The following is a 12,447-nucleotide window of genomic DNA, read 5'->3' on the forward strand; positions in this document are numbered from 1 at the left end:
GGGGAGTGTTGTTTCCTGGTTTTCTCCCCTCTGTTGAGGCGTATGCTCAGCTTTTTACTTCAGTCGGGAGGAGTTGGTTGTGTTGTTCAGGCGCCGGATCCCCGGGCCTGGTTCCGGCCCCAGCCTGGAGCGTGCTCGTTAGGCCTGTGCTGATGTGTATACCACCTAAGTTATGCAGCCTGGAGCGCACTCATTAGGCCTGTGCTGCTGTGTATACCACCTAGGTTATGCAGCCTGGGGGACACAGTTTAAATTTCTTCTACTGTTGGTAGTCTTGACCCAGGGGCGCTGTTCCTGGCTTGGGCATTTAAGCTCCCTTCCAGGGGCACTCTTGCTCTGGCCTGGCCAGCAGAGTGTGCTCCACCGGCTGGTGGAGCTCTCGAACAGTTCCCAGTTTTAGTGGGTCCTGTGGTCCCGGTGTTGGGGTAGGGAGTCTAGGTCAGGGTTTGGGGATTCCCTCCAGCTCTGGTCTCCCTTGAGGGATGCACTGTCCCCTGTGAAGTACTCACCCTGGAGCTGGTTGTTTCTGTGTGGTGTAGGTCATCAGTTGTTGTTGCAATCCGAGTTCAGTTGGGGTGGTTGCGGGCTGGGTTGGGCGGCCCCTGCCGGGTCCTTGCGATTGCGATCAGGCAGGTGGTCTGCCGACAGGTTCCTTTGTCGCGCTGCTGGTGCCGGGCGGCTTTGGCGGGATGGAGCCTCTCCGCTCCGGTGGAGAGTGAGGGGTGGGGGTGGGATCCTCGTGGAGAATCGCGGCTGGTAGGTTTCTCTGTTCCTGGCAATCCGCTGTTCTGCGAACCGGTACCTGATGATCTGCAAGCGGCCCCCTGTCTCTCTGGGGCTCCGGCAGCCCCCGCCGGGCCAGCTGGCCGGCGGCTTGGCGCTCTGCCATGCGGCCAGTAAAGGTTGGGGGAGGGGTCTTTGCTCTTCTCTGTTCTGAAATTCTTCTTTTCCTCTCTTTCTTTTTTTGTTATTTTCCACCTCTGGTTTTTCTCTGAGTGTTCGTCTTTTTGTTGTTGTCGGTCTCTTGGGGAGATTAAGCGTTGGAACTCGAACTCTCTTTTTGGTTGGGGAGAGCTGTGGCGTTTCCCTACTGCCCCGTCGCCATCTTGGTCCCCCCCTCCTGTGAAAGACTTTATTAAGAATATGTAAAAGCCAGATACTGGCTACTTACATCTGTTAGCCTAGCTACTCTAGAGGCTAAGATCTGAAGATTGTGCTTCAAAGCCAGCCCAGATAGTAAAGTCCATGAGATTCTTTTTCTCTGTTAACCACTAAAAAAAACTGGATGTGGAGCTGTGTGTCATTTGATAGAGTGCTAGCCTTGAGGAAAAAAGCTAAGGGACATTGTTCAGGCCTTGAGTCTAAGAAAAAGAAAGGAAAACCTTAAAAAAAAAAAGTAAGGGGCTGGGAAGGTGGCTCAGTGGTAGAGTGCTTGCCTTGCATGCTTGAGGCCCTGGGTTCGATTCCTCAGCACCACATAAGCAGGAAAAAAAAGCCGGAAGTGGCCCTGTGGCTCAAGTGGTAGAGCGCTAGCCTTAAACTGAAGAGCTGAGGGACAGCGCCCAGGCCCTCGACCGGACCCAAAAAAAAAAAAGTAAGTCAAGCACAGTTTATATATACATTATCTGTTAGCCAACAAAGAAATTGTATTCAGAATATATGCTCTAACAGTCCAGTACAAAAGCTAAAAGATTGAATAGATAGTTTACCTGAAAATATGAATGACCACATTAAGTGTTGTTATTAGTCACAGAGGAAAACTAGAGAAATGGCATTACAGAAATACTAAAATGGCTAAAATTAAAAACAAGCAAAAATTGCCATTGTATCACTTTTCTCTTACTGGTAAAACTGTATGTCTCTTTTGGCAAAGTTAAGCATATACTTAATCATATGAGCTTGCAATTGTATTATCAATTGTCCGAGAAAATGCTGGTTAATTGGTAATAAGACTCTCACAGAATTGTCTTCTCAGATTAGGATTACAGGCATGTAATAATATTTAGTACCCAGGTATTATTGAAATGTTTAAGCTTCAAAATGGTAAGAGTAAAGAGTAAAGGTAGAATAGGTCATTGAGTAGAAAACAGTAGGGAAAAAAGAAGCAGAAAAGTAATGTCAAGTGGTCTCAAGATCCTAGAGTAAACTGCTGTTCTGAGATTGTGTAGCACATATTTTGCTATTGTTGATTTAAAAAGGTATAGAGCTTACTATGGTTGTACATACTTGTAATGTCAATACTCCAGAGGCAGAATCAGAAAGATTACAAGTTTGAGGCCAGCCTGGGACTACATAACAAGTTCAACGTCAGCTTACGCTACATAGTGTGACTTTGTCTCAAGCCAAGGGCGAGGAGTGCAGCTCAGTGGTAGAACTCTTGCTTAGTTTTTTTAATAAATCTCAGGTTTGATCCCCAGCACTGCAGGGTAGAGAAGGGACAAAGATCATGTTATATTAGAGTTCCTTTTGTTTTTATCGGGATCTACAAAAAGTAAATGATGTGCTGTTTCAACGATGTACTGTCAGTAAGAATCCTGGGAGGTTTTTTGTAAATTTAGATATGTTTATTGCAATGAAGGATGTAGTTTGATTTTAACTAAGTATTTCTGTATTTTCTTTGTAGGTATTAGTCATTTCATGAAAGAGACTGTGAAGAATTGTAAAAGAGATGGGTTTGTTCAGACCATTTTGGGAAGGCGTAGATATTTGCCAGGAATCAAAGACAACAACCCTTATCACAAAGCTCATGTATGTTGAAATTTCTCTACATTTTTAACATTTTAGTGATGTAGTCTTCTTCAACAAAAACTATAATGTCCTCCTAGTAGTACTAGCATATTAATTGGATCCTGTGTGTGTGTATGTGTGTGTGTGTGTGTGTGTGTGTGTACCTACTACCCATTGGTTTTTATTAAGCAGGTCTGAAGTGATAGCAATCTTTAGGAGGATAATATAAGCGTCATTTCATTTAATACTTCAATTAAAGCTGTTCTACTTCAGCATACCAAATAGTTATTAGGTTTATAACAAGTTGTAAGTGCATTTAATTCTTAATATTGCTGATTGTATAATAATTTGCCATATTACATTAGATTGTAAATATTCCTCAAAGATTAGCCAGATATTCAAATACGATTTTTGTCCTGTTTTCTTGTTTGTATATTTTAAAGTTGTTTCTATCAGTATAAGTGGAAATACATTAAAATCAAAACCCAAAATACTTCCTCATTAGAGATTATTGTGGTCCAAAAGACTAGATAAGGCTATTTTTAACATCATTTAAAATAATATTGATAATGTTTATCTGTTGCTAAAATTGTCTGAAATCATCGTGATTTATAAAAGTTTTACATGTATCTGCACATTTAAGCTTCTTTTTCCATATCTTCCTATTTTAACTGTATGGATTTTGTCCTTCCTCTGTTCTGTCACTCAAAGGCTTCACAGCACTAATGTTTTTTCGGGTCTTAAAGGAACAGTTGGCTTTTATTACTTTAGTGTCCAACCTCCCATCTGTCCACTGACAGCAGATATTTATCAGGTCCTTATCATATATCTCAGTAAACTACACAGCAGTAGTCTTAAGTCCAAGTGATAAGAAACAATTATAAAAACATCCTTTCTGTTCTCAATTACTTCAACTTCAAGGAGGAAACAGGACTTAAACATACTCCTGAAGCCTAGTAAGTTTTGGGCCGGCGCCAGTGTCTCACGCCTGTAATCCTAGCTACTCAGGAGGCTGCGATCTGAGGACTGCGGCTCAAAACTAACCTGGGAAGTAAAGTGTGAGACTCCAATAAATTACTCAGAAAAAGCAGGAAGTGGTGCTGTTGCTCAAGTGGTAGAGCACTAGCCTGGAACACAGAGGCGCAGGGGATATCATCCAGGCCCTGAGTTCCAGCCACAGTACTGGGGGGAAAAATTGCTAGGAGTGAGAAAAAGACTATCAGAAATGGATAACTGAGTGAGGATGAACTAGAAGCCATGCTTCTAGAAGGAATGGAACGTTTGAGTAGTCATTTAGGGGTACTTTTCTACTTGTTAGATGAAGCCAGTTACACATTATATTTTTGAGTGTGGTATTACAACCCAATATCTTTTCTTCTGCTTTTTGGCATTAAAATTTGTGCATAGCAAAATCAACCCTTAAATTTTAGTGGCTTATTATCAGAAACTTTTTCATTCATGTTGTAGTTTGGCTCTAGCATGACTATGGCTTTGCTCTATATTTTTTTGTTTGGGTTTTTGCCCTTTTGTGTGTGTGTGTTGGTTTTAGACACTCTTACAACTCCTACATGTTTCGTCTCTTATATTGCACTGGACTGAAGCCAAAACCATTCTTTAACATTCTGTCCAATATAATGCTCCTAGATGGGGCTGTGAGATATGACAGAAAGGCAACCAGAATATTAACAATAATGCAGTCTGCCACACAGAAGTACATAGTTTCTAGGAAAAGGAGTCAATATTACTCATAAATTCAGTCATTCTTTAATGTCTGGCTTAGGACCATGTGGTCATTGGTATGGGAGATGAATTTAGGACAGTTCAACCCACATCATAAAGAATGCTCTTATATCTTTACAATTAAGAGTAATTTGAAGAATAAATCTTTTGGAGTGAAGTTTAGAACATCTAGGACATTGATGGTGTAAATGTAACGTAAAACAAAATTGAGTTACTAGATACATTATAAGTGTACTGCAGTTTTGGGGTCCTTAAAGTGTCTTAACTTTTCTAAACTTTTCTTAACTCTTCTATGCTCACTTGGCCAGCCTAGAATATTGAGCTGTGTATTATTATAGTTGTTATTTTAGGATTCGGGCTAACAATTGATGTAAGATTTTTTAAATTTAATTAAATTATTTAATTAAAATAAAAAGTCCTTAGTTTGAAAAAGTGCCATTATCAATAATAGTTAAATCATGAAAGACATGGGCAATCTAAACTGGAGGCCAAGACATGACAGACAATACAGAGGCATTGGGGCCCCAGTTAGCAGGTGAGAAGCCCAAGGCCTTACCACATACTCACCCCTTCAGCACATATCACTGTGAGGCCCTCAGAAGCAGAACAGCCAGCCATGGTTCCAGACAGAGCCAAAGGGGTGTCAGTGACCACACTCCCCTTTGTTTGCCACATATTTCTCTAAACCTAGAAGCCAATCTTGCAAGGAAGAAGAGGAGAGAGAATATATACATGCCAATTCCCTTCAACAACTGAGTGTTGAAGTTTTCTAAACAGAAGCATTCTGATCTTCTAGTTAATCTATCCTCCCTTGGACAGGCCAGAATGTTGAGTTGTAGATCATTGTGGTTGTTATTCTTAGGATGTAGCCTAATGATTGATGTCCTAGGTCATAGCTCAGTCCAGATGGCCATTCTGGAAGCAAATATGATCACTAATCCACAAATACTGAGGGCAACTATGAAATCACATGCGTCTGACATACAACTGTTTACTGTCTTTTGTAGGCTGAGCGTCAGGCTATCAACACAACAGTCCAAGGATCAGCAGCTGATATAGTCAAAGTAGCCACAGTTAACATCCAGAAGAAACTAGAGACCTTTCACTCGATCTTCAAATCTCATGGTCATCGAGAGGGTATGCTCCAAAGAGACAGAGCAGGTTTGTCCTTTGCCAAGACCCCTGCTTTAACCTTTTGTGTTCTTTGAAGTCAGGGAATATACTTCGAGACAACCTCCTTATCACATGTGATCCTAAGCTGATGGGGTCATCTTTTCTTGTTGTCTTAAAAGTCAAAAATTTTGTTCTTAGCCAAGTGCTGGTGGCTAACACCTTTAATCCTAGCTACTCAGGAGACTGAGATCTGAGGATCGTGGTTCAAAGCCAGCCCTAGCAGGAAAGTCTGTGAGATTCTTATCTCCAATAAGCCACTAGAAAACTGGAAGTGGTGCTATGGCTCAAGCAGTAGAGTGCTCGCCTTGAGCTGAAGAGCACAGGGACAGTGCCCAGGCCCAGAGTTCAAGCCCCACAGCTGGCAAAAAAAAAAGAAGTCTTTTGTTCTTATTGTTTGAATTATTTCTTGTTCTAACAAGTACACAGAATTTTCTTTGTCACATATCCATACCTTTGCTTTAAATTAAATGTCATTTCACTGTCATTGACACTATCAAATCATGATGGAAGTCATGGGGGAAAGAAAATTTGGACCATGTCAGGGAAGGGTAGACTGCTGGAGGTAGGTTTCCATACAGAGCAGCAGGATGGAATTTTCTGCTTCCAGTGGAGGCAAATGTATATGTAGAGGTTATAGAGAATGATATAGCTAGTTATATAAAGATAGGAGATTTAGAAGTTGTTCACTTTTTAAGTTAAATAACCAAAAGGAAGGAAGATATAATACCTGACTGAAATACTTAACTCCTCACATCAAGTGATGAGTGACAAATGAGAATTTAGGCAATATTATTTATGGGTGGGCAATATGGGACTGTCACTGAAGATGATGTGTCCGGCTAGGTTAAGGAAGCACAGGCGAGTGAGATCATAGCAGGGTGAGCCTGAGAAAGCAGGGTACACAAGAAACAGAAGGGTCACAGCATTCTGAGTCCGGGGAAATTAAGAGGATAAAGATGATCATGAGAAACACTTGCAATAATCAGTGGTATGAGCTAAGTGGGGCCCAGTGGGGCTGATTAGATCTTAGCCAGACTGACACACAGGCACACAGCTTCGTAGTCTGGTGTGGAAGTGGCTTGCAATTAGCTCAGTGACCTCGAATCTCCTACTTCCTGAGAACTACATATGAGCAAATGTGGACTACAGACAGACAGTTAAAGTCATATGTGAAAGGAGGAAGAGCCAGTTATGCAAAAAGATTCATGTTGAGCCTGAGTTTAATGAGCAGAGGCATGATCTACTAAGAGGTCCAGATAGATAGGAAGTGTATAGCTAAGCCCACTACAGTGGCTCTTCGTCATTTTCAAGCCATGGTTTCTTTCTCTTTTCCTTTTCTTTCTTTCTTTCTTTCTTTTTCTTTCTTTCTTCCTTCCTTTCTTTCTTCCTTCCTTTCTTTCTTTCTTCCTTTCTTTCTTTCTTCCTTTCTTTCTTCCTTTCTTTCTTTCTTCCTTCTTTTTTAAAGAGGGCTATTTTTTGTGCCTGTATCAGGGCTTGAACTTGTATTTGTACTCAAAGCTGGCACTCTACCACTTAATTCACATCTCTACTTCTGGGTTTTTGCTGGTTAATTGAAGATGAGTCTCTCCGATTTGTCTTTCCAGGCTGGCTCCAAAGTGTGAGTCTCAGATTTCAGCCTCCTACATTAGCTAGAATTACAGATGTTAGCCAGTGGCATTGGCTTGCAATGGTTATTTTTGAGATAGGGTCTTACAATCTTCCTGTGTTAGCTTCCTGTCATAGCTGGGATGACAAGCATACACCGTAACACTCCACTTCCCTCCACTGAGATGAGGTCTCATGGACTTGTGTGGCTAAGATTGCTTCCTCCCAATCTCAGACTCCCTTGTAATGAAGGCATGGGAAGGATTCTTGTGAACTTTTTGCTCAGCTATCCTTAAGCGACCATCCTCCTATTCTCAACCTCCCAGGTAGCTAGGATTACAGGTGTTAGGCGTCAGTGCCTAGCCATAAATGCTCCTAAGTGCAACTTCAGGGCATTTACAAACATTCCCATATCCAAATATTGAACCTAGTAATTCTAAGGCTTAGAATTGTCTAGAATGTGGTGTCTGATTAGGGAAGCACTGATTCTACCACAGTGTTACATGTAACCGTAAGGAGACATGGAGTAACCCTTAATGAAACACTCCCCGGCCTTGAGCTCCCATTCCTGGATTAGTAATTGGGCCCTGGTCTGCATGGTGCCACATTCATAAGGTTGTATAAAACTCTGTGGAAAGAGAGAAAGTGTCTGTTTCTGAGAAATGAGACCAATGTGAAGCAGCATTATGTGCTGACTTCATTGGTAGACTCCTCTCTTGAAGGGAGTTGTTGGGGATTTGGATTTACATAATGGGCAGACTAGCTTGCTACTTTCATGACATTTCCTGTGGTTTCTCATGATCTCAAAAACAAAAGGAAAAAGAAAACATTTATCCTATGGCTCAGTGACATGCTGCTCAGCTTTGCTCTTTTTTCCTGTGGTAGGATTGTTGCTCAAAGGAAGACTGCCAGGAATCTTCTGCCCAATCAGAGGAGGCTTTTTCATCCTTCAACTCCATGACGAGCTTTTATATGAAGTGGCAGAAGAGGATGTGTTTAAGGTATTTTTGCAGTGTGCGTTCCACTCTCCGGGAAGCTAAGACCCTGTAGCTCAGCTAGACAGCTTTCCCCTATTCTTCCCCATGCGTGAGATGCTGGGGAAATGTACCCTGGTACAGAGGCTGTAAAATGTCTAGTCCTTACAGATGGAGCAAAGACAGCTTAGAGTCATACCTGATGTTTTTGTTTGGAGAACAGAAGAATTTGGAGTCTTGAAACTAAAGACTTTAAAGTCTTTTCTAAAGAATTTAGCAAGCTTCTAAGCTCTGAACATTCTGATTCAAGTGGTCAGAGCTTTTGCTCAGCCATGAAGGACAGAATGAGCCTCCTGGTTCTTTTCTGGTTGGCTTTCAGTAGCACTGAACAGACCTCGGTTCTGGTTTATTATCTCAGCGGGTAAGTTGGGAAACATCCTTTGATTAGGCAGAGATTATTAATCCTTTTTCCCCCTTTGGTAGGTAGCTCAGATTGTCAAGAATGAAATGGAAAGTGCCATAAAACTCTCTGTGAAGCTGAAAGTGAGAGTAAAACTCGGTGCCAGCTGGGGGGATCTGAAGGACTTCGATGTGTAATTGTGGGGTAGACCACATCCCAAGGAGGACTGATGTGAATAGTTACCTGAAAAGAACAGAGGTTGCCCTCTCACCAGCTTTATCAACACCAACTGACAAGTCTTGAATTTAAGGCACAAATTCTGTAGTGAGTTTCAAAGTATGGATCAGGGTCTACTCCCTGTAGTGACACGAAAGACTTTGCAAGGAGGGAGAGAGTGAAATGACAAGTTGAATGATTATGCTCAAAGAGTATCTAAGAACTTACCTTTCCTAATTTATTATGGCATTACCAAAGTTTGAAATGTATGCTTGAAATATGCACTCTGCACTTTTGGGTCCTACATGAGTTAAACATGAAGGAAATGGAGCTGCTGCCTTAGAGGCATTTTCTTCATGTCCATAACTCAGGCACTCATGGTAGAGACCCAGTAGGAGCCACTGGTGAATAAGCATTGTGCTTCATGTACAACGCCATTGTGTGATGTGACATTTTCCTCTAATATTGAGACTTCTGAAGTAGTATTATAAAATAGTATTGACTGAGAAGGTATGAATTCTATACAATAAAATTTGGTATATAGAGTTCAGGAATGAGTTTTCATTAAATGTTGAATTTTCATGAAATGCTGTTTCTTTTCCTTTTTCTTCTCCAATTTATACAATAAAAATTTTTGGAATCTTAATACATTGTGAAGTGTGTGTGTGTGTGTGTGTGTGTGTGTCCTGTTCTATAAGATCAGATGTTTGCTACAGTTGTACATATGACACCTGCCAGGTAGGGAAAACACACCTTTCAGCCTCTACATGCCTCTGCCTGTGTGTGGTGTGACAAGAATACGTATACTAAGAAGACTGAACTTTGTAATCACTATCAGAAGTATAGAATTGATCTTTTGGCTATTGAATTAAAATGGACTTATGAGAAACTTTATATCACCACTTCAATATTGAACAAATTCTATTTTATCTAAGAGTGTCAGAAACCTATGTCTCTTATTTCCATTTCCATGGCTTATTCAATAATGAGCACATAGGAAGGGTTTAGTATGTTCTTAATCAGCTATTAGAAGAGCTATTTTTCTTTATGATTATTGGTAAGCATAAAAAATGACACTTTTTTTCCCCTACAATGTAAAAAACATCATTAGTTGGGTATTAACTTATAAGATACATGGAGTCTCTTTTTTTCAGTGGGAGAATTGGGCCAATGATGGGAGAGATATGGGGGAAAGTATATTATTATATCATTTCTTGAGAAATTTAGTATTTTTTAAAAATAGGATGTCTTGGGCTGGGAAGGTGGCTCAGTGGTAGAGTGCTTGCCTTGCATGCATGAGGCCCTGGGTTCGATTCCCCAGCACCACATAAGCAAAAATAAAAAAAATAGGATGTCTTTATGCATTGCTTAGGTGGGCTTTGGACTAAGACCCCAGCCTTCGGAGTGCTCGGATTGTTGGCATATATCACCACACTTGGCTGTATTTCTTGAGGTTTTTTTCATTTCCATGGATACCATGTTTCTCAAAGAGAAAAGCTGTATTGCTTTTAGATTTTTTGTGGCCTTGAACTACAGTACAAGACAAAACTCAGATCTTTTTACCTGTATTTTTCAAATCTGAGGGCAAATGAGTCAACTGTACTTTATGTTTGGCAGTCCTGGCCCTGCATGTGTAGTCACTTCCAACTTATTCACTGGCGTTAGCAGGCATTCTTCAATTTGCACAAATCCCAGTTACCATGGTTTACATAAATAACATAAATCTCCATACAACATAATTCAAATCTCAATTACTAGAGTGTATTAACTGTCACTGCAGAAAATTCCAACTTTACTGGTAACTCTTGGTCCTCAAATCACTTTATAGATAACATATTCACAGTGTTAGGTAGGATAATGTCTTCTTGTGTGGCCTAGTCGGTGGAGCCTTGGTTTTTGAACCAAGAGAATATTTTTAAAAACCTGAATAGGCCAGTAAAAAGAAGCAGCTTAGGACCAGATGATGTTGCCATTGAATTTTACCAAACTTTAAAGAACACCATTGCTTCTTAAACTGTTTTCCACAATGGGAGAAGGGAAGGATGCCTTTCAATATCATTCTAGGAGGGCAGCATTGCTTTGGACACAATGAAAAAGAAAACTCAAAGCCCAACAAAATGAATACCAGGAAACTGGCCTTTGAAAGGTGTGGGGGAAAGTTAACGGGTAGAGGATAAACAAGAGCAGAAGGGGGAAGAATGTAGTCATAATATTCAATGCATATCCTATGAAAGTAAGAAAATTGAGGGACGGGTTGGCAGGGATGGGGGAGAATGATAAAAGGACAGACACCTTGGTCAAGATGCATTGTATTGATAAACTGATTTGTTGAATGGTAACTCCTTTGTACAACTACTTAAAGATAATAAAATACAATTTTAAAAAGAATTATAAATCAATATCCCAATAGACCAATGTAAAAGTCCTCAATGAAATTGTAAATTGAATTCAGTAGTTTGTCAAAAGATCTTAGGCCAAAAATAAATTGTTTTCATTCCCAGGATGCAATAATATCTCAGTATACACAAATCAATAAATGTAATAGAGCAAATGAAGCAAATGAAGGGTAAAAACTATGTCATCTCAATAAATGGAGAAAAATTGTTTGATCCAATTCAGTGAGTTTTCATGATAAAAGCCTTGAACATATACCTCAATATGATCATTGCTAGCTTTAGCATACAATTAATACCATACTCAATGGGGAGAAATTGAAAGCATTCCTTCTGAGATCATGTACAAAATAAGGGTATCCACTCCCAGTACTCTTATTCAGTGCCTTAGTTTTGGTTTGTTTTTAGTACTAGGGATTTTACTCAGGACCTCATACATGCTAGGCAAATGTTCTACCACTGAGCCTACATATACCTGCAGTCCTCAAGATAGTTCTAGAAGTTTTAGCTAGGACAATTAGGCAGGAAAATGAAATAAAAGGGGAAAAAAACAAATAGGAAAAGGAGAAAGAAATTACCCATTTTTAGATGATTCTAGATGTAAAAATCTTGAGACTATCAGAGCAGATAAAAACACTAAAGTAGAAGGACAGAAAATGAATGCATAGAGTTCAGAGGAAGATGGTGGAGGAGAAGCTGGAGGCTAACCAAGCTCTTGCATAGAAAACAATTTTAGTGTTCCAGTGAACAGTGCTAGGCCAGAGAATCACACCAAGTGTGCCATCACAATACAGTTTGGCCAGGGAGGAAAAATTCAGGCAGCTTGGTTAAGGAGACAGATCTGAGCACTTGTTGGTGTCTGCCGCAGCAGCCATGGTGGCTGCTGCTGCTGGGGCTTCCATATCAACAGAGAGAATCTGGGACAAAGGCACCAGACCCAGTGTGTGAGCAGATTCTCTCCTCCACCAGCAAGAACTGACAAGGAGCAGAAATCCTCATTATGCTGATTGCAGACCATGGACGGCTGGGAAACCAAGAGACTGGTATGAGTAGACCCAAGGCATCCTCATTCCTTTACTTGGAGCATTGTGGGAAGGTAGTCCCTCCTCCACCACGAGAAGAACTCCATCTTTGATACTGACAAAGGCCTGGCTGAAAGCAGCTAGCTCCAATCAGGCCTTGAAAAATAAAATAAGAGCCATTCAACAGGTCACAGGTA

At 40.6% G+C, this 12,447-nt stretch overlaps 1 protein-coding gene across 1 annotated transcript in view; it reads left to right on the forward strand.

The window, feature by feature from the left end:
• Polq (polymerase (DNA directed), theta) overlaps positions 1-9,383 on the forward strand; it is a 66,292-nt gene extending 56,909 nt beyond the window's left edge. Inside the window, exons 22-25 of the mRNA XM_013019496.1 lie at positions 2,624-2,748; positions 5,475-5,628; positions 8,131-8,246; positions 8,703-9,383. Coding sequence (XP_012874950.1) covers positions 2,624-2,748; positions 5,475-5,628; positions 8,131-8,246; positions 8,703-8,816 — 509 coding nt within the window. The 3' untranslated portion in view covers positions 8,817-9,383. The remainder of the gene's footprint in view (positions 1-2,623; positions 2,749-5,474; positions 5,629-8,130; positions 8,247-8,702) is intronic.
• Positions 9,384-12,447: the final 3,064 nt, after the last annotated feature.

The sequence above is a fragment of the Dipodomys ordii genome, unplaced genomic scaffold (genome assembly GCF_000151885.1).
Source record: "Dipodomys ordii isolate 6190 unplaced genomic scaffold, Dord_2.0 Scaffold45, whole genome shotgun sequence".
NCBI classification, from domain to species: Eukaryota; Metazoa; Chordata; class Mammalia; order Rodentia; family Heteromyidae; genus Dipodomys; species Dipodomys ordii.